Source organism: Panthera onca, chromosome B4 (genome assembly GCF_046562875.1).
Source record: "Panthera onca isolate mPanOnc1 chromosome B4, mPanOnc1 haplotype 2, whole genome shotgun sequence".
NCBI classification, from domain to species: Eukaryota; Metazoa; Chordata; class Mammalia; order Carnivora; family Felidae; genus Panthera; species Panthera onca.
This window is the reverse complement of record NC_138345.1, coordinates 1,160,134-1,182,066: the sequence shown is the minus strand read 5'-3', so window position 1 is coordinate 1,182,066 and position 21,933 is coordinate 1,160,134. Positions and strand designations below refer to the sequence as shown.

The window sequence follows — 21,933 nt, the reverse complement described above, 5'->3', positions numbered from 1 at the left end:
GGTGAGAGGGAGCAGGCTGCTGTCTGGGGACCCAGACCGGAGACTACAAGATGATAAGTCAGACTGATGTTCCAAGGCACATGCCCAGGTCTTTGCTCTTGCGGGGGAAGGCGGTTGGTTCCCAACCCCAGGAAGTGTGGGGGCGTGGCTGGCTGGCCAGTCACAGTTCCCCGGTCTGCACCAACCCTGCCATCCGCCCCCACTGCTGACCCACAGGCCCTCTCCACGTTTACACAGCGCTGGCAGGTGAGGGGCCCTGCAGGAGTGGACGCAGCATGGGAAGTGAGGGTTAGAGCCACACGGCAGGTGGGGTCAGTGCATGGGAATCACAAAGAAGAAACATCACAGGTGAAGGGGGTCCCGCCAAAGACAGGCCGGGTGGTCACATGTTACCTTGCGGTGCTGAGGATTAGGAATTTGATCAGAAAATGCCGATGTGGGGGCACCTGGGTGGCTCAGTCGGTTGAGCTTCAGACTTTGGCTCAGCTCATGATCTCACGGTCTGTGAGCTCGAGCCCTGTGTCAGGCTCTGTGCTGACAGCTCAGAGCCTGGAGCCTGCTTCAGATTCTGTGTCTCCCTCTCTCTCTGACCCTCCCCTGCTCACGCTCTGTCTCTGTCTCAAAAATAAATAAAAACATTTTTAAAAAAATTTTTTAAGACATTTGGAGAAGTCTTGGGGCGCCTGGGTGGCTCAGCTGGTTAAGCGTCAGACTTCAGCTCAGGTCATGATCTCGCGGTTTGTGAGTTGAAGCCCCGCATCGGGCTCTGTGCTGACAGCTCAGAGCCTGGAGCCTGCTTCAGATTCTGTGTCTCCTTCTCTCTCTGACCCTCCCCTGCTCACGCTCTGTCTCTGTCTCAAAAATAAATAAAAACATTAAAAAAAAATTTTTTAAGACATTTGGAGAAGTCTTGGGGCGCCTGGGTGGCTCAGCTGGTTAAGTGTCGGACTTCAGCTCAGGTCATGATCTCGCGGTTTGTGATTTGAAGCCCCGAATCGGGCTCTGTGCTGACAGCTCAGAGCCTGGAGCCTGCTTCAGATTCTGTGTCTCCCTCTCTCTCTGACCCTCCCCTGCTCACACTCTGTCTCTGTCTCAAAAATAAATAAAAACATTTAAGAAAAAATTTTTAAAGACATTTGGAGAAGTCTTGGGGGGCCTGGGTGGTTCAGCTGGTTAAGCGTCGGACTTCAGCTCAGGTCATGATCTCGCGGTTTGTGAGTTGAAGCCCCACATCGGGCTCTGTGCTGACGGCTCAGAGCCTGGAGCCTGCTTCAGATTCTGTGTTTCCCTCTCTCTCTGACCCTCCCCCATTCATGCTCTGTCTCTCTCGGTCTCAAAAATAAATAAACATTAAAAAAAACTTTTTTTAAAAAGAAAATGTGGTGTGGGCTCTGCTGCCTGAAATTCTGACTCAGGGGATCCAGGAAGGGGCCTGTGGACCCACAGATGTCCCCAGGTGCTCTCCTGACCCCTGGGAAGTCCTCCTTCCCCAACTACCAGGGGTCCTCTGTTCCCTAAACTCCTACAGTTAAGATAGTCATAAAACCCAAATTTGTGTGAGAGGCAGAATTTCACAGTCCTGCCTCCACCTCTATGCCTGTTTAGGTTCATTAGGCTCATGTGCTCGTGTGGTCTGAGTCTAAGTCACACCTTCCTGCTCTGTCCACCTCTCTTGAAGCAGAACAGCGACGGGGCATGGCGGGGGGTCTGTGGCGGGGGCTCTGACCACACCTGTGTGCACTCAGGACCCCATGTGCCTCTGGCCAGGAGGCTGAGTTCACCCAGCCTTAGCTTGCCCATCTGTAAAGTGGGGTAATAATAGTATCCTAGGACAATAACGTAGACCAAGGGAAACACGACTCACTGCGCACTTAGCACCTGACATGGAGCAAACCCTTGAGGAATGTCGGCTACCATCTATCCCACGATGTTCTTCCTGTTGTTCCTGTTTTGTATTACGGGCTTTTGTATATAGAGGACCTTGTCTTCTTCATCTCTATATTTCATTAGTGTCCTGCTCAATAAATTTTGATTTGTTCTTTTCCCCAGGGGACAGGTATAGAGATGAGGTAACAGTGGAAATGCCTGAGACACTGTCTCCACTGTGGTTTCTCCGGGGCCATTGCGGACACAGCTGAGCTCTCCCCAGTGGCGGCTCTGACAATCCTGTTCCACTCTAGCTTGCTTTGGGGGGTGCTTCAGAAGCCGGGTGTGCTCTACGAGGCCCCCCCAAGGGAAATGCACACTGTAATTGGGGTGCACCGTGTGCGTGTGTCAGTGTGGTGATCGCCACGATGAATAGGACAGAACTCTCGTCCTCAGGCATCCAGGCCAATCGGGGCGACATTCATGCTGACAGTCACAAAATCATGTGGCCCGAGGACAGAATCAGAGAGGACGGAACCCGAAGCCAGAGAACGGTGGGCAAACAAGCAGCCCACGACACAGGACAACGTAACTCCAGACAATATTTAATGCCCAAATGCGCTGTTGGCATAACACCGTCCTCCAGATGAAAACAGAGTAACAGACTGGAAGCTGATAAAAGATCAAGCGAATAGTTTAAGTCACCCAAAGCTGACCCATGTGTTCACTGAATAGGGACTATATCAAACAGTTGACATGTGCGTGATTTCTCCCTAAGACCGGCTTTGGATCCAAGAAGAGGCAGTGTCTGTGCGTGGGGTGTGGAGTACAGTCCAAGATGCAGCTTTCAGGCCGCCCCACTATTCAGCTGGTAACCAGGCTCCCTTAGGGCGCATGGCGCCGGAAGAGCAGCCGCCAGGTTGGGCAATGGCGCGGTCAGGGTTAACCCGGGCCCAGGGAGGAGTCAACTCCGGGAGGCGTTTCGGGAAGTTCTGTCTCAACACACATGCTCAGCATCGTATGCACCTGCCTCACGGTGCCAGAACGTGTCCCTCAAACGGCCGAGTCCTGAGAAAACTGTAATCTCACTGACCAGCCAAATAAGCGAGGAGTATTTCTAGGAAACTTTGCGTTTGCGTGAGTCCGGGCAACAATGACGACAAGAGCAGAGTGAGACACTGCATGTACACTACCGGGCACAGGACCCAGCATCTCACACCCACTCTCGCACTGCACCTGGTAAGAATCGTGTGACGTAGGCACTAGCCCCATCTCAGAGAAGGGGAGATCAAGGCCTACGTAATGTTCAGAGTCAGGCCACTGTTAAGTAGCAACGGCAGGATTTGAATCTGGGTCAGAAGGACATCAGAGAGTCCATGTTTAAGTCCTGGGCCAAATAACCCCTCATGATCTGTATACACATGGTCCGTAACACCCTACCTCTATCTGTGTTCATCACTATGGCATCAAAACCACTCTGAAACCCACAGGCATTCATTCTGCTCATGCACCTGCCGTTTGGGCAGGGCTTGGGGGAGATGGTGCCCCTGTGCTCAAGCTGGGCAGTTTGGCTGGGCGCTAAGGACCCCTCCCCAGAGGGCGTGGCCAGGAGCTGCAGGTTGGTGCTGGCTGTGGTCTGAGAGCTCGGCCTGGCCCATGGCCAGGACGGAGGCTCCTCCGCACAGGGTCCCTCCTGGCTGGGTTCCAAGAGGGAGCACCCCAGGAACAAAAGTCACATGCCACGATCCCCTCCTCGCTCTATCTGCTGGGACAATCTCCAAGGAGAGGACATAGGACCAACCACTGCATAGCGGCCACACGGAGGTCCACGGAGAGGAGCTGGCAGGATGGGCAACGTTGGCACAGCCGGCTTTGGAAAATGCAATCTGCCAAGATACAGTACCTCCTAGCCTTGGGATCCACGCCACATGGTGCTGAGGTACCCAAGCAGGGAGCACAAAGAAAGGGCTTGTGGGAGCCTCGTGCCGGCGCCTGTCAATCGCGGTGCAGTCAGCGGTTCCCCAGATACAGGGCTGTGCTGCCATTCCCTGGCCCCAGGATGACCACCATCTAGCATCCCTGCGGCCTGTGTTCGGAGGCCTAACCCCGAAGCAATGCCCTCCCAGCCTTCCTTTCTACCTCCCATTACACCCGGCCCCTGGTCACCTGAGCAACACTGCTTCCCGAGATACTAGAGGTCTTCCCCGCCAGAAGAAAGCGCATCATCCAGAAACGTCTCTGTGATGCTATAGGCCAGGTCTGCATGCCGAGAGTCAGAATCAGGACCATCAGGGGTAATTCCTGATGCCTCTTTTACAGACGCAGAAGCCGTGCCTCAGAGAGGCTACCTGCACCATTCCTCTGATTCCAATTTTAACGCTTTTTCCACTATGTGGGTGACAATAAGGATTTCGTTCATCTTTCATGACTTCCTTCAAATTTGGTATTAGCCCCTAGATAATTTGAGATATAGAATAATTAAGTAGTCAGTTAATTTGAATTACGTAGTCAGACTTTGAAATTAATGAGGCTTGATCGCCATCGTCAGCAAACAGGAATCATTCTGAGACCGAAAGACACTTCTTCCAGGGACACACGAGGAGCCGTGGAAGTTCATCTCCCAGTTAGTGGGATTTCTCTAGGCCACGACGGGCTGTCCACTGGCTGTCCACCTTCTGGAGGAACCCTTCTGCTGCCCAGTCCTAGAAGGGGGCACGGGCAGCCACGGCCCCTCCTGGCAGGCTCCCCCCCACCCCCAGGGCACTCCCCATATTCACCGAGGGAGCCCACAACTAGCACCATAGAGGGGATAACAGGGATGGGGTCGCCTGTGCTCCCAGATCCTGCCTGGCCCCGCCTATATGCAAATCTAACCTTTCCGATATTTCAGCATTATAAACCCAAAGACAGGATTTCAACAGGAAAATATTTACTGAAGGCTTTTTCTTTCATAATCTATCGATTTTAATATCCTTACCACTCTGGCTAAATGTCAATTTTACCCTGAGGACCTACGATTGCAAATTTGAACACACTTTATTTATTTACGGCATTCAAAATATTAGTGTTGGAAATGAGTAAAGTTTGAGTCTTTCAGTGTTCCTATTTAAAGTTTATTTTTCCTATTTGAATAATGCTGGTAATTTGCCACGGTAATTGGGGCCAACAGGCACCGGGCACAACCCCAGGCAGAAGCTAGCGTGCCATTTCGTGCAGTGATACACAGCTCGTTAAGTGTGGGGCCAGCTTCCCCACTTAACCTTTGGGACACAAGCACCTGATTATCACTATCATTTAACCAGAAGCCAAATCCTCTCTCCTCTGATCATTTCTGTTCCAAACGTCCAGCCTGTGCCAATCTGTGCGTGAACACCAGCAACGCTGCACATCTCAGATGTAGGCTCATCGGGGCTGCCGCTCGGAGACATTCCCCCCACCCCCGGCCAGCCCCACTGCCCGCATGTGCTCCTGCCATAGAGAATGGGGGTGGGGGCATTGCTTTGTAACGTTCCCAGGAGGAGAGGCTTTTGGTGGCATCTCCTTCCCCAGCGGGTGTATGCAGGGAGGCCTCGTGAAGGACACATTAACCCCCTCCCACTGCCAAGGGACCCCTCTGCAGGCTTTTTCTAAACTGCTAAATCACCAATAATGAGTATAGCTGGATGTCTCTTTTTCATATTTAACAAAGAATTTATGTGGCAAATGACTTCAGTTTATTTTCCCAGGTGTTAGGTCTTTAAAGCCTCTCTGTGCACGCTTTTCTATTGCAAAGCTGGCCCTTCCCAGGTGCCCAGGGCCAGCCTCTCCTGGTACCACCCCAGAGCACACCAGAACCTCACCTGGCCACTGCAGGGGATGGGTGTCCGGAAGGCCACCATCCCACCCCAAGTTGTCTGAAGGGTGTGCTCCCACCAAAGGACTGAGCTAGACAGACCATGGAGGGGTCTCTGCAGAACCCCCTTCCCCTCCCTCCCACCAAGGACTGGGCTAGACAGACCATGGAGGAGTCTCTGCAGGACCCCCTTCCCCTCCCTCCCAGCCAAGGACTGGGCTAGACAGACCATGGAAGGGTCTCCACAGGACCCCCTCATCTCCCTCCTATCCCTTACTCCTGGATGGCCGCAGGCTTGGGCATCTGCGCCTGGCTTCAGCTCCTGTGAGTGCAGGCTATCTCAGGGGCAGAACTTGCACCCGGGGCTGGAGGAAGCAAGAGCAGTGACAGGCTACAGCGGCATGAGCCCAAGGGCCATGGGTTCGGTGATGGGGTGGGTGAGGCAACAGGCTCACCTGCTCCAGAGCCCCCCGACCCCTCGACACCTGCCTCCGTGCAAGGCCTCCTGGCTTCCCCACTTGTCACAAAAAATGTCCCAAAGGGGGCCCAGCTGTCCCCAAATTCTGCCAGCCTCTACCCCTTGGAACAGAGGGGCCGCTGTCCCCACCCTGAGCAAGCGCTCTGAGGGGGCCCGAGAGTGCCGGGACCCCCACCCCCCTCAGCGCCCCTTGAGGCCCCCTCAGGGTGGAGGGTTACCCTAAGATCCAGCTGACTACCATCAGCGAGGGTCTTGGCACCACCTGAGCGAATCACCACGTGCTCACGGTCGTCTCAGAGCACGTCCAGCATGCGCTTGGATTTAGGTTGTCTTCTGAGGTTTGAGAAACCGGCCCCAGAAGAGCAGCCGACACTACATGCTGAGACCCAACAGCATGACCCAGAAGGCAGACACACACCACCTGTCGCGCCCAGCTGTGCACATGTCCGGTCTCAAGCGCCCGTCTCTGCAGCCGTAAGATGGGACCTCTGCTGTTCGCACGCTGCGTCCCCACTGGGTATGCCCCACTGAGCCCCAGGAAGCAGTCGGGGAACATTCACTGAGTTCTCACAGGAGATCCTGGGCCTGGAACCTGGGTGTGATCTCTCATCACTACCACGCCCAGGTCCTTCACCCCACCCGTCCGAGCAGCTCATCCCCTCCCTGCAAACGCACCATCCCACCTCTGAACTTCTCCAGCCATGACTTCCCCAGGCTGTCCTGCTCATGACCCCGGAAACTTAAACTTAAACTTAAACTTAAATGACCCTGCAGGCCCAGCCCATCTGCATCCTCAGAAAGCCATCCCCGAGGGGTCTGCCCCCCAGCCGCTGACCACAGATGACCTCTCTCTCCTGCAGGTGTTCCACTCTCCCCAGTGAGCTGTCTACACTACACTTGATTCACACAGTGGTTCACCACCTCCCTGCCAATGATCTGTCTACACAGCACTTGATTCACATGGTGGTTCACCACACCTCCCCACCAATGATCTGTCTATACAGAACTTGATTCACATGGTGGTTCACTCTCCCCCAGTGAGCTGTCCACACTACTTGGTTCACATGGTGGCTCACTCTCCCCCAGTGAATTATCCACACTGGCACTTGGTTCACATGGTGGCTCACTCTCCCCCAGTGAGTCACATGGAGGACATGAATCATAACCAGTCTATACTGTAACTAACTCACATGATCATTAACAAAAACAGAGATACGATAGCTCCTTAACCATGAGGCAATTTGTTGAAGATTAATTGTAATAGCACACTCACCACTTTTATAAAGTGTTTGACAACTAATGACCTCAAAATAATACCAGCTATAATTGCTATTACCTGTAAAATCAGTAAAAACATAGACGCCTCGTGCACAGGGCTAGAGCACGTTGTATATACATGACGTGCATAAGAGAAAGAAAAACTACTTTTCCAGGATGTACCACAAGAGGGGACAGGTTCTAGGTGCTCCTGGGTCTGGTGGAAAATCACAATCACTGTGGAGGCCATAACAGGAGCTCGGCCAGGGGCTCTGTTGTGAGAAGGGTGAGGAGGCTGACTGCCCATGGTCTGTGAGGCTCACGCGGACAGAGACAGGAGGCGGGTACGCAGGCACTGAGGTAGCTCCCACCAAGCCCTGGACGTGGCCTGGGGAAAGTGAGCAGGTGGTTGCTCTGATTCACAGTGATGCGTTTGTGCACTCGCTGTCGGGTCTTAGGGTTAACGTAGAAAGTGATGCTACATGGCACAAAAACAGACACTCAGATCAGTGCAACAGACTAGAGAACCCAGAAATGGACCCACAAACGTATGGCCAACTAACCTTTGACAAAGCAGGAAAGAATATCCAAAGGAATAAAGACAGTCTCTTCAGCAAGTGGTGCTGGGAAAGCTGGACAGCGACATGCAGAAGAATGAACCTGGACCACTTTCTTACACCATACACAAAAATAAACTCAAAATAGATGAAAGACCTGAATGTAAGACAGGAAGCCATCAAAACCCTCAAGGAGAAGAAAGCAGGCAAAAACCTCTTTGATCTTAGCTGCAGCAACTTCTTACTCAACACATCTCCAGAGGCCAGGGAAACAAAAGCAAAAATGAACTACTGGGACCTCATCAAAATAAAAAGCTTCTGCACAGCAAAGGAAACAATCAGCAAAACTAAAAGGCAACCAACAGAATGGGAGAAGATATTTGCAAATGACGTATCAGATAAAGGATTAGTATCCAAAATCGATAAAGAACTTAAACTCAACACCCAAAAAACAAATAATCCAGTGAAGAAATGGGCAAAAGACATGAATAGACACTTCTCCAAAGAAGACATCCAGATGGCTAACAGACACATGAAAAAATGCTCAACATCACTCATCATCAGGGAAATACACATCAAAACCACAATGAGATACCACCTCACACCTGTCAGAATGGCTAACATTAACAACTCAGGCAACAACAGATGTTGGCGAGGATGCGGAGAAAGAAGATCTCTTTTAGATTGTTGGTGGGAATGCAAGCTGGTGCAGCCACTCTGGAAAACAGTATGGAGGTTCCTCAAAAAACTAAAAATAGAACTACCCTACGACCCAGTAATTGCACTACTAGCTATTTACCCAGAGGATACAGGTGTGCTGTTTCAAAGGGGCACATGCATCCTCATGTTTATAGCAGTGCTATCAACAATAGCCAAAGTATGGAAAGAGCCCAAATGTCCATCGATGGATGAATGGATAAAGGAGATGTGGTATGTACATATATACATATATATGTATATATATATATACACATATATATGTGTATATATATGTATATATATATATGTATATATATACACACACACATACACAATGGAGTATTACTCAGCAATCAAAAAGAATGAAATCTTGCCATTTGCAACTACATGGATGGATCTAGAAGGTATTATGCTAAGTGAAATTAAAGAAAGACAAATATCGGGGCACCTGGGTGGCTCAGTCGGTTAAGCGTCTGACTTCGGCTCAGGTCATGATCTCGCTCTCCGTGAGTTCGAGCCCCGCATCGGGCTCTGTGCTGACTGCTCAGAGCCTGGAGCCTGTTTCGGATTCTGTGTCTCCCTCTCTCTCTGACTCTCCCCCATTCATGCTCTGTTTCTGTCTCAAAAATAAATAAACATTAAAAAAAATTTAAAAAAAAAAAAAAAAGAAAGACAAATATCATATGACTTCACTCACATTAGGACTTTAAGACACAGAACAGATGAACATAAGGGAAGGGAAGCAAAAATAATATAAAAACAGTGAGGGGGACAAAACAGAAGAGACTCATATAGAAAACAAACTGAGGGTTACGGGAGGGGTTGTGGGAGGGGGGATGGGCTAAATGAGTAAGGTACATTAAGGAATCTACCCCTGAAATCATTGTTGCACTATATGTAACTAACCTGGGTGTAAATTTAAAAAATAAAATTAAGAAAGAAAGAGAGAGAGAGAGAGAGAGAGAGAGAGAGAGAAAGAAAGAAAGAAAGAAAGAAAGAAAGAAAGAAAGAAAGAAAGAAAGAAAGAAAGAAATGCCACAATACAGCCTGACCCATGCGCTGAATACTCTGTAAGTTCAACAGCGTGCTATTAGTTCCCATGCACTCACCCGTCCCACAGGGATGGGATGAAGTCCGAGTGGCCCACGGGCATACCCTGGAATTTGAATCTACGAAAATAATCAGTGACATGAGCTATTTGCAAGCACTCTGGCTGCTTCTACCATAAACCAAGTGCCAGGTGGGGAAGAAAATCGAATTATTTTGTGATCTGATTAGTTGGGTTTGTGGTAACCAAAGTTGACTGTATACATTAAATCCCAAGTGATTAAAACATAAATAATCCCTAGTGTTAAATTAGACAGTAAGGACATACCTCCCAACGTGAATTCTGAGTTTCCATCTAGCTTGTAGCCCCACATAATCAACCACAGCATCATTTACATACACAAAAGCAACTACGAAAACCTACCTACAGCCGTAATCATGTGTGCGACTTAATTAAAAACCAATCACCTAAAATAGCCCGCGCTGCAGGAGATGGGGGGGGGGGGGGGCAGAGAGGGGAGGCTTCCTCCAGGAAGATGCGGAGGCAGGGCAGAGACGCCCCAGGGCGGGTTTCTCTGGGCTTTTCCGAAGCCCACACACGTTTAACTTCTCAAAGACCCCACAGGTCTATACAGAGATGACTCGAGTCCCCGCAACCGATGCTTTTTGTGCTGATTTCTCTCCTGTCCACTTTTACAACCAGGAAAACCGAGGGACATAGTTCAGTTCATAAATATTCCATCTCCCTGGCAAAACCACAAGCAAGGATTTATGGGCAGTCTTAGGAAATAGCATCAGTTACGTAGCAGAGGTAAATTTTCAACAGTTCACTAAACCCTCCCCTGTGCTTTAGTTAGGTTGCCACTGCCCGAAGTGAGGAGGGTCAGACACATCTCGGCCTTTCTTTTTACGTTTACGTTTATAAAATGTTCATGGAGAAATGTCCTTCACATAAATGCCAAGGACCTCTAAAAATGCAAAAATAAAGCAAAAGATTGTAGCAGAGGAGATGTTTTTTAAAAAACCAGGTCCCAATGGGGAGTGCCCAGGCCAGAGGGGAGGGGGCGGCCAAGGCCGGGGGCAGGGGGAGCACGTGTGCACCCCTCAGAACTGCTTCGGGGCTGCCCCAGCAGCCTGTCCTTACCACCAGCCATGGCTCCGTCTGTCCTGTGTCCTGCTATGTTTGTCTTTCCACCTGTGCACGTCACTGGCAACAGAACTGTGCAGAGCTGCTGACCCACGCTGTCGGGGCCCTGGAGCCCAAACACCCCCTAGAGGGGACCAGGGTTAGAGGTCAGCTCACCCGGATCTACGATGCCTGGAGCGTCAGCTGTGCAGGCAGCGTTCTGTGCACTATTCGTTTCCCTTAATTTGTCAGGCTTTACATGCTGTTTCATAATAAACTCCTCTCATTCTTATGCTGGAGTAAATAACGCTCTTGCTGCAACTTACATCCTCAAAAGCAGTGCCTCAGTAGCTGAGAAACCACCCGGGTGCCAGTGGGTGGGCAGCTGGGTCCCCGGCTCCTCCGTGGTAGCTCCACCCTCAAGACTCTCCAGCAAGGTCGGGTACCCAGCCAGGGGACAAGAAAGGAAGGATGGGGGAGCTAGACAGCCGGAGACAGGAGGGGTCCCACACAAACGTCAGCAGCCAGAGCAACACATGACACTGTTGCCAGAAAGGTCACTCGCTGCGCCATATTTCACGCATCTGTGGGCTGGATGTTTGTGTCCCCAAATCCCCAGGTTGAAACCCCCACCCCCAGGTGGCTGTATTTGGAGCAAAGCCTCTAAGGCAATGATCAGAGTCAGATGAGGTCGTGAGGGTGGGCCCCACAGCAGGGTCAGCGTCCATACAAGAGGAGACTCCAGCTCGCTGTCTGTGCACACACCGAGAAGTGGTCCTGAGAGGAACCATCCGCCGGCACCCAGGCTCAGGCAGTGGTTTGGGACGTCCTCTTCTGGGAGCCTCACAGGGCCCATCAGGTGCACAGAACGAGACACCTCCTGGGCTGATGGTCTATGGCTTCGCGGACATTCAGAAACTTCACTTTCAAGGGAAGGAAAAAGGGCAATCAGAGGTCCGTTGGAATCCCACCTCAGAGCATACAAGGCATGGGAATCAGATCTCAACACCTTGAAAACGTACTGGAGAAGGAAACCCTCAATAAAATGACGAGGCAACCTACTGAGCAGGATAAGACACTCACAAATGACACATCCAACAAGGGGTTAATATCCAAAATCTGTAAAGAACTTCTACAACTCAACACCAAAAACCACCCCAAATAATCCAATTAAACATGGGCAGATGACCTGAATAAACATTTTTCCAAAGAAGACATCCAGATGGCCAACAGACACACGAAAAGATGCTCAACATCACTCATCATCAGGAAAATACAAATCAAAACCACCAGGAGATACCACCTCACACCGGTCAGAGTGGCTATAATTTAACAACTGAACAAGCAGATGTTGGCGAGGATGTGGAGAAACGGGAACCCTCTTGCAATGCTGGTGGGAATGCAAACTGGTGCAGCTGCTCTGGAAAACAATGTGGAGGTGCCTCAAAAAGCTAAAAACAGAACTACCCTACGATGCGATAATTCCACTAGTATTTACCCAAAGAAAATAAAAACACTAATTCACAAGATACACACCCCAGTGTTGATGGCGGCACTATCAACAACCACCAAGATATGGAAAGCAAACAAGTGTCCGTAGTTTGATGACCAGATAAAGAAGAGGTGGTGTATATACACAATGAAATATTACTCAGCCATAAAAATGAATGAAATCTTGCCATTTGCAACAATGTAGATGGAACTAGAATATATTCTAAGAAAAATCAGTCAAAGAAAGACAAACACCATATGACCTCACTCATTGATGGTCACCAGAGGGGAAGTGGGGAGGGGGGGCGGTGATAGGTGAAGGAGACTGAGAGTCTCCTTCTTATCATCAGGAGTGCTGAGTGCTGAACAGAGTTATCTCATCCTTATGTTGCACACCTGAAACTAATATTGAATATAACACGGTAGCTTCACCATACTTCAATTTTTTAAACGTTTTTAGAGAAGTGAAAGACAGGCGGTCTGCCCTTGAGCCACTTAAAACCCTGGGGAAGCCAGAAGAAGGCAGCACGTGAAGCCCCAGGAAGCCCATCCCAGAGAGACACTGCACGGACAGCCACCTGCAGGCGCCATGGTGCCCAGCAGGCAGGGTGCACCCCAGCAGTTAGGTCCCCCCACAGAACAGCATCTAGACTCTCCCCCAACGGCCAGCATACTGAGGAGCCGGAGGGAGGAAGACCACGTCCTCCTGTGACCTGACAAAGGCAAAAGGTAAGGCCTTAGGCCCACTGGTTCCTCAAGGTCCATCTCGGCTGTCAGCTCCGGTGATGCCTTTCTGGCCCCCTGTGCCTAGACAGGAGCCTCATTCTCCGTGGCCAGGTGAGAGCCCTTCCTCCCTGAGAGGCAGGTGGCACCGAGGCTGCGTCTTCCACTGGTCCTGCGGGAACAGTGCCCAAAGGCTCTTGCCCAAGAGCGGGCCTCTCAGACCCCCCACAGAGCTCTCAGACCCCTGTTCCCACGGAGCCCAGCTCCCTGTTTGTGTCCCGTCAGTCAAAGCTCTGAGCTCCCCTGCCCACTAGCCTCCAGAGGCTGGACCTAAGTATGTGTCAGGGGAAAGGATAAACCCTGCCCTTGGAGGTGGGGCCAAGGCACCATGAACCCTACCAGCCCCGTGTCCACACCTGTAGCTGCTCGAGAAACGGCAGTTACGACTGCCCAGGTCATGGTCCGGGCGCCTGGCAAAGCCTGATGATGCAATTAATCTTCCCACACAAATTAAAAAGTCAGGCTCATCCAAGACGTGCAGAAATTACCCAAACTCACACTCTGTGAAAAACTGCTGCCCTCTCAGTTACAGCATGAGCGGGGACGAGTCATGACAAGGAGAAATGGTGTGAATGTGGCCCCAAAAAGGCATGCCCATGTCCTGCCCCGGAGCCCGTGCCTGGGTCTATGCAGATGTGAACTGAAGGAACCGAGGTGAGCTCATCCTGGATGAGAGTAGCCCTAAACCCAGCGACAGGCATCTTGTAAGAGACAGAGAAGGAGAGGCAGACGCAGAACAGAAGCCACATGATGATGGAAGCAGAGACAGGAAGGACATGGCCGCAAGCCCAGGGATATGTGGAGCCCCCTCCCGGAAGCTGGAGGAGGCGGGAAGGACCCTCCCTGGAGCCTCAGGAGGGAGAATGCCTCAGACTACTGTCTCCAGAGCCAGGCGGGAACAGATTCCTGCTGTTCTGAACCACCCCGTTTGTGGTCTCCGGTTCCAGCTGCCCCAGGACACCCACACCCAGTGTGCCTGGGACACGTACCCACTCTCTCTGGACCTCCATCTTCGGGTCACACAGGACAGGACGGTCTCCAGGATTCGTCTTGCCCATGACTGACTCCACAGTGCCCAGGGGAGGTGAGGCACCTCACCCAGCAGCCTAGCTTCCTCTGGGGCCAAGCCAGGGAAGACCTCCCAGCACACATGCCCCACACCCAGCAGGCCCCACCCGTCACACCTGTATGGCACCCGCCACTCCAGGCTTCGGCAGCAGCCACAGCAGCACAGGGAAAAGCGCCGAGCCCCCAGCGGCACTGGACAAGCGGCCGCCAAAGCCTCAGTGTCGTCGCTGCACGTTTCCAGCATCCGAGAGGCAGGCTGTTTCTGTATCAACATGTTTCACTGCCCGTAAATGCGTTTTTTTAAAGCGGTCTCGATCTTTCGCATCTTTGCCAAGACCTGTTCCTGTCTGCAGCACAACGGGCAGACGCCTGGCGGGAAATGAACGTCCGTCCTGTCACAGAAACGAGCCACTTGCCCACCTCGCAGCTAAGCGGATGCTGGACGGGGCTACAGGAAGATGCCACCAGTGTCTGCAGCGACCAGGGAAATGATCATTAGTAACAACGATGGTGATGAACAAAGAACACTTAGGAAGCCCACGGCAGCACACCCAGCATTTCAGACACGTGAGTGCATTCATTGAATCCTCATGGAAACACCGTCAGCTCAAAACAAAGAGGATTACCTTATAAAATGGGCCCTCGTGACTCACACCACATCTCTGCCTCCAGTGCCGTGAAGGGCACTGCATCCCAGCCTGCCTCCTGCAGCAGAGAAGCGACACGGCCACCGTGGGGCCATGTCGGAGGGAGAAGGGTGACAAGAAAACCACATCCGTGGACCACGTCGGCCTTGTCACTGCAGATGAGCGGCTTCAGTAGGGACGCGGGTCACACTAGGAAAATTTCAACACGTGGGGTTATGTCAACTCAGTGTGTGTGTGCGTGTGTGTGCGCACGCGCTGTCCGAATGTATTTGTGCACAGCTGTGCATATGCACGTGTGTGGGTACGCACTGTGAATGTGTCTCTGTGAGTGCTCGTGTGCGCATGCGTGTGTGCATGCGCACGTGTGCAGAAATGTGAAGGCAGACTGTGGGTTAGCAGGGAGCAGCTCAGCCAGGAGGCACCTGAGATCGTGGGGTACTGAGAAACTGGTTCCACAACCCCGAAGACAGGGAACCAAGTGTGTGGTTTGTGCAAGCCCCCAGCTCCACTCAGGGTTCTATGAAACGAGAATCCCAGAAGGACAGCCCCAGGCTGGCCCCTCCAAGGGGCAGGGGAGGGTGGGAGTGTCTGTGGCCTCCCACGGGCAGGCTCTGCCCAGACTCGGGGCCAGGCTTGGGGTCCTCCCCCACAACCGTGGCCTGCCACCGGTTCAGCGTAATATCTGGTTCTTTCCCCAGGCCATGGGGTCGTAGGATAGTGGGCATGGTGTCGTCTGGACACCGCACATGGGGACGTGGCTTGGAGGAGGAGGGAGGCCAGGCCACCGCCCGCGCTCAGCCGTCAAAGAGGCCCTGGTGCTTGTGTCTTTCAGGAATTCGCAGACTCCGTGTCCCAGCTGGTCACACAGAAGTTCCGCGAGCTGACCGTGGGCCTGGCGTCCGCGCACGCCCGCCACAAAGCACTGGCAGGAATCGTCATGACCACAGGTAACACCTCTTGTTTTCCCCGTGGGAACCTCACCTGCAAGGAGAGGAGATTTAGTGTTTGCCTGATCTTGGGAGCAAGACAAATCCCTCTTCCGCACGAAGACGCCAACAAGAGAAACAGGAATAGGACCAGGGAGCTCTGTGACCAGAGTAGATGGTCAGCAGAGCCGTGCCACCAGTGGCCGTAAAGCCCACCACCTCAGAGCCGGCTCTGCCCACGCGCCTCGGGTCCCGCCAAGAAGGGCCACGTGAGGACCTGGCCTGTGTTTCCCATTAGGCTCCCAAGCCGCAGTGGAGAACGCCGGGCACGTTGGTGTTGCTAGCACTGGAAGCCAAGGTCAGGCCCAGCCGCCGACCGGTGCCGTGGGCGGGTGGGTGAGGAGGCTGCCCTCGGGTGCCTGCATCTCCTCTGCACAGGGAGTCTGAGTCCCCGCCGGGTGCCAACCCCAGCACAGGACACGGGGCGCTCTCCTTCCTGCCAAATGGATCGCAGACGTGGCACCTGCCCCACACGAGCGGCAGGACGGGAGGGGAACTTCTAGACTGCAGAGAAGGTCGCGGCCTGGGACGGCCAGGGCAGGAGAGGCGATGGCTGATTTTCAGCAATCGGTTTTAGTGAAAGCGTCTCATTACTAGCCTATGAATAGTAACTAACCGGCTGGTTGTTTGAATCCTACTGTTTCTGGCTCCACAGCTCGGCACGAGTTGGTAGCGACCTGCTCAAAATGATTATTGCAGAAATAACTGACTTTGGGCTAGGTTTCACACAGAGACTTTGCGTGTCTACACAAAGACTATCTATCTGATGACAAAACAGATTTCGGTTAAAAATCCATTAAAACCAGATAGTCGGCATCGTTTTCCTATCATCCCAGCCCCGGGGGGCCCAGTGTGAGGATGCCGGGGGAGCGGCAAAGCCACTCAGGATCCCATGTCCTTTCCATTCAGGGCATCTTAGTAAGATGGAAATAAAAGTGCCACCCCCACCCCCCCCCCACCACCTACTGTTATTTGGTGAGTAGGATGAGGCATATGAAATGCTTTGAAAGGTAACAACTACTGTAGGAGGACAACGTGCTGAGGCCAAGGCAATTCAGTTTTGTCAACGATACCACAGTATCCAGTGCCTCCATTCGGCCCTAGTCACCGACACCTGCCCCCTCTTGTACTTGCACAAAGATCTGTCTCCTTGTAGAAAATGGGATATTCTAAGTTGAGGGCTAGGACTCCACCTCCATCGAGATCATTCCTGCTGGACATGGCCATTCTTTTCTCCAGCCAGCCAGCAGCCCAGATGCCTCTACATGCCCGGCACCATTCTGCACACTAAGGGGGTGCCAGGAAAGAAGAGTCCCCACTTTAGGACATAATCTAGGAAACCGTGAGAGGTGCTAGAGTCCAAGAACAGTTGCTTGGGTTTGAATCCCAGCCCCACCTTCAATTAGCCATGACTATAGGTCAATCAGCCTCTCTGCAACTTAGAGGGAAAAAAGAAGGAAGGAGGGAGGGAGGGAGGGAAGAAGATAAAGAAGGAAGGAAGAAGGGAAGGAAGGAAGAAGGGAGGGGGGAGGAGGGGGGAGGAGGGGAAGGAGGGAAGGAGGGATGGAAGGAGGGAAGAGGGAGGGGAGGAAGTAAAGAGGAAGGGAAAAAGGAAGGGAGTGGGAAGGAAGGAGGGAGGGGAGGAAGAGAGGAAGGAAGAGGGAGGGGAGAAAGGAGGGGAGGAAGGAAGGAGGGAGGGAGGGGAGGAGGAAGGAAGGAAGGGGAGTAATATTTTGCAAAGATTCGTGGGAAAACGGCATGTAAAAGTGGTCAGTGAATACACCGTTTTATGTGCTGACAATTTACCTACATGAACAAAATTTATTCTATTAAGTGCAACTGTACAAAGTGAAGTTTCACTAATTAGTAACTTTAAACGTTGAAGAATAAATTGCTGAAATTTACTTTCCTGTTACAAAGAGAAGATTTAATAAACATGTTGATTAACAAGACATTAGGGAGATGTGTGCAGAATTACTGACAAGTATTTTCTTTAATCATTGACTTAAAGCTGATGTGACACTTGACCCCAGTCCTAGTACAGCTTTTAAGCTAATGCCTAGGAAGCTCCAAGAGGGAAGGTTGTTCTGGCTCGAGTTCCCATCTGTGTACCAAGTTGTAAAAATGCAGTGATTCCGCAGGAAAACGGGACTCAGAGGCCCGTCCGCTTCTAGGTGGGCGAGACTCAGCCCCTGCAACGTGCTTGCCCTTGTGTGGCCATCAGGAGAAATCTGACTGCAAAAACATACACCTGCGAATAGAACAGCTTTTACTTTTATCTAAATGATGCAGTCACTGGTCAAAACTCCAGAAGAGAGCTCGGGTCGAGACACGGCGCTCTCCTGCCAGCCCCTCAGGGAAGCCGTCACTCATGGTCTATTCGTGTCCTCGCAACTCTCAACACTATCGGTTCCGTGTTCACTGTTTCAATTCTGAGTAATACTGATCTGCACCATTACAATCGGACACTTTTTTTAGTTTTCATGATATTTGTAACATTTGTAGTTTTAGATAATATGCTTTTACTTCTTGTCCTACAAGCGGAGATGATTTATTTGTGCTCTGCCTTGCAAGTGGCCTAGTATCACTGTACGTGTCTATCTGTATTGTCGTATAACGATACTGCACTTGTACTCTCCGCCATACTGAAGTCTTCCCTACTCCGTCCAGTCATCTGAGGTTGGAAACCAGCACTTGGCCTCCACGCGGTCAGGATGCTGTAGGGCCCCAGCGCCAAGCACGGGCTGACCTAGGGTTGCTGTGTCCTGAGAGCAGTATCATCCAGTCCTACAGATTCTCCTCCTGCCACCACTCAAAGCCATGTCACATTTAGGATCGGCCCAAATCTGTAGCTAGACTTCCTTAAAGACCTTCTGAGGTAGTGTGTGTGTTTTCCAGAACGCTCAACTTTCTTCTATTCCGCTGAAAAGAAGGAAGTGCCTGCAAGTCCCTGTGTCTGTGGACAGGTCCACACCCTCCCCCAGCTGTGACTGTGCCCCCAACACACACGATGCCTCTTTCTCCTCCCTTCTCCCTGTCTGACAGGTGCAGCCTCAAGAAACACTTTAAAACGTGTGGGGAACAGAAACCAGCAGGCTCGCTCACCAGGCAGTGTCCTGACTGTGCCTTTCGTATTACTGGAATAGCTTTGCTTAGGGAGAATTCCACACTGAAAATTATTTTCCCTGCACATCTGGAGGGGATTTTTCTATTATCGCTTACTAATGTTTCTAACTAGAAACATCCGGCTGACAACTTTGCCAGATCACCCCCACCCCACCCAAGGAAGGGAAAGGGTCCTTTCTTAAACTGAATGTTTTAGGGGCATCGGGGGGGGGGGGGGGGGGCTCATTCGGTTAAACCTCCAACTCTTGATTTTAGTTCAGGTCATGATCTCATGGTTTGTGAGTTCAAGCCTCGGCTTGGGCTCTGCACTGACAGTGTGGAGCCTGCTTGGGATTCTCTGTATCTCCCTTTCTCCTTCTCTCTCTGCCCCTACTCCTGCTCGTTCTCTCTCAAAATAAATAAAAATAAACTTTAAAAACAAATAAATAAACTGAATGTTTTCTAATTTCACAAGAATGTGTGCATGTGGGAGCCATGCACCCACCCTGATTTATTTAAGCTGTTGTTTCTGCACTGTTTCCTTCTATCATTCTGTTGATAAATTCCTTCCTTTACACACTTTTTGTCAAACATTCAGTATTCTGACTGAACCTTCGGTCTTACTTCCTGATGTCGTCTACCCTTTTCCTCTGTTCTTGGGCATTTCTGAAACTTCCCTGACCCTCTTCAACTGCCCGTCGCTTCTTAAATTTTTTTTAACATTTTAAAATTTATTTTTGAGAGAGAGAGAGAGACAGAGCACAAGCAGGGGAGGGGCAGAGAAAGAGGGAGACAGAATCCAAAGCAGGCTCCAGGCTCTGAGCTGTCAGCACAGAACCCAACATGGGGCTAGAACTCACAAATGGTGAGATCATGACCTGAGCCGGAGTCGGATGCTCGACCAACTGAGCCACCCAGGCACCCCTGCCTGTCGCTTCTTAATCTCTGCAATCTTCATCACTCATCACCTCAGGTTCCTCCCTTCTCCTGTTTTATTGAGGTGATGCTCCCCACAGGTCCCTGGGGAGACTCAGCAGCTGAGGCCTGGGCCTCCTCTGTGATGGAGCTTTGTTTACTGTCTCTGTCTCTTTTTGGCTTTTGTCTGAATATTCACATTCGTGAGAAAAATACTAGCTCAACTATCACCAGTGCAGCTCTGATTTCCTCTAGAATTGTATCCCTTTCCGGGGATACAGCGGAAGGTGGGGGCTCCCCCGATCAGAAGCCTCCTTGACCCAGGTGGGTCGGGACCAGACAAGGCCCCTTAAATTAAAAGTCACCCAGTGAACCCGCCCTTGGGGCCTGCTGGCTGGGTGCCTGCTTTCTCTGAGCCCACCCCGCAGGCCATTGCTCCCTTGTGACGGCTCCTCCCCGCGGTGCTGGGATGTCATCCTGCCCCTCCACGCCACCACACACCCCCCAGAACCCTTTCCTTCGGTGGATCCCACGGGAGGAGAAGCAACATGTCACAAGAAGCAACATGTCACTCACTCCGACCTCCTGAACCGGAAACCTGGACACTGACCGTTTAGCCAAGTTGTCAAGCAACAGCTCTGTCTTCTCCTTTGTGAAGCAAGTCGGGTGTTTCCATGAGAAAGAGATTCTTGAAGGGGCCTTTAGTAATGATGATTTTCATTTGATATGCAAATTTATAATTTTGATAGCACTTTTGCACACACTAATCAAGTTAATTGCTACAACCCTGAGAAGTGGGAAAGGCAGGAATCTTAATTACGGCTTTTAAGAAACACAGACAAGGAGACCAAGAGGCTAGGTGCCTCTCCCGAGTCTCGGCAAGATGTGGGGGTCCCTTGAGACTGAGCACGAGGCGTCGTGCTCGATCTTCGCCTGAAAATGACTTACTTCTAAGCTTGTTAAATAAACAACCAGAAGAAAGACTTTCCTGGTGTGTACTCTCCGAAGTTCATGCTCCAGCTCGTCTTCCAGTGGCCCGCCCTGCACAACACACCCGGAAGCTACGGCTTTGACAAACATCTGTCTGGTTTCAGCTGACGTTCAGCTATAACTGCTCACAAATGCCTGGGATTTAGGACTCCCCAGAAAAAAAAATGCACAACTCCTTGAAAACGGGACAGGGAAGAAAACGGTGAGGTCAAACTTCGTGAAAACAGCCCAGAACAGCTCCATTCAGCACGTCAGAACCGCGTGGGCCGAGCAGGCCGGCCCGTCTTCCTGGGACAATCTCAAAGTCCCAAGCAACAACATGGAACACGTGTTCCACTGTGTTTCAGAGTGTGTTGCTCTGAACCTAAAATGACCACGTGGGGTGAAGAAATCTGCCTCTGGGATGTCGCGCCATGCTCTGGCGGGGCACGGAGCCAGCCACCAGGTAAGGCGGTCTTTGCCCCGATCCTCCCATGGCACCCAGTGCCCCAAAGGCCTCAGGGGGCTGGTCCCAGACCCTGCTGATAGGTGCAGAGGCAGGTGGCAGGGAGGAAGGTCCTGGTGTCCAGGCACGTCACCACGCGTGCGGCCCCATCTTGTACAGTAAGGAGCATGTGCGACAATGATTTTTAGGCTTTGGTGTAGACGGTGAGGTCTAAACCACAAAACGCAGGGTGTATTTTACTGCTGAGCCTTGTGTAGCATGACTGCTGACATGTTTACGCTGAACACCCCTCCTTAAAATGGAGAGAAGAGAAGAGCCCTCACTCACCCAAGTCGCCACAGGCCCAGCCTGTCTCCAGAGAAGCTCGCAGTGGGAGCCCCCCTGGAGAAGCCACCTGCGGAGGGGCAGCGGCCGACCTTGGCTAACCCCACACCATACACCTGAGTCCTCACTTCTCGCCAGACGCGCACAAGGAGACACAGACGGGGAGGAAGGCGGCAGTTCTGAACTCTCTCTCAAGATCGGGCGCCCCCGTCAAAGCTGTTCAAACACTTTGGCATTTTCCTCATCATGACATCACAACCTGGCAGGTAACTGCCCCCAAAGAGTTCACCGGTGGAAGAAAACCGCACGGTTTTACT

The 21,933-nt window shown here is 51.6% G+C and overlaps 1 protein-coding gene across 2 annotated transcripts in view; it reads left to right on the top strand.

The window, feature by feature from the left end:
- Nucleotides 1-21,933, top strand: part of ADARB2 (adenosine deaminase RNA specific B2 (inactive)) — a 420,157-nt gene that overhangs the window by 346,955 nt on the left and 51,269 nt on the right. For both annotated transcript variants that reach the window (XR_013556993.2, XM_078450500.2), the window contains exon 4: nt 15,684-15,798. Coding sequence is in view for 1 of the 2 variants with exons in the window: in XM_078450500.2 (XP_078306626.1) it covers nt 15,684-15,798 (115 nt within the window). In the remaining variant the exon portion in view is untranslated. The remainder of the gene's footprint in view (nt 1-15,683; nt 15,799-21,933) is intronic.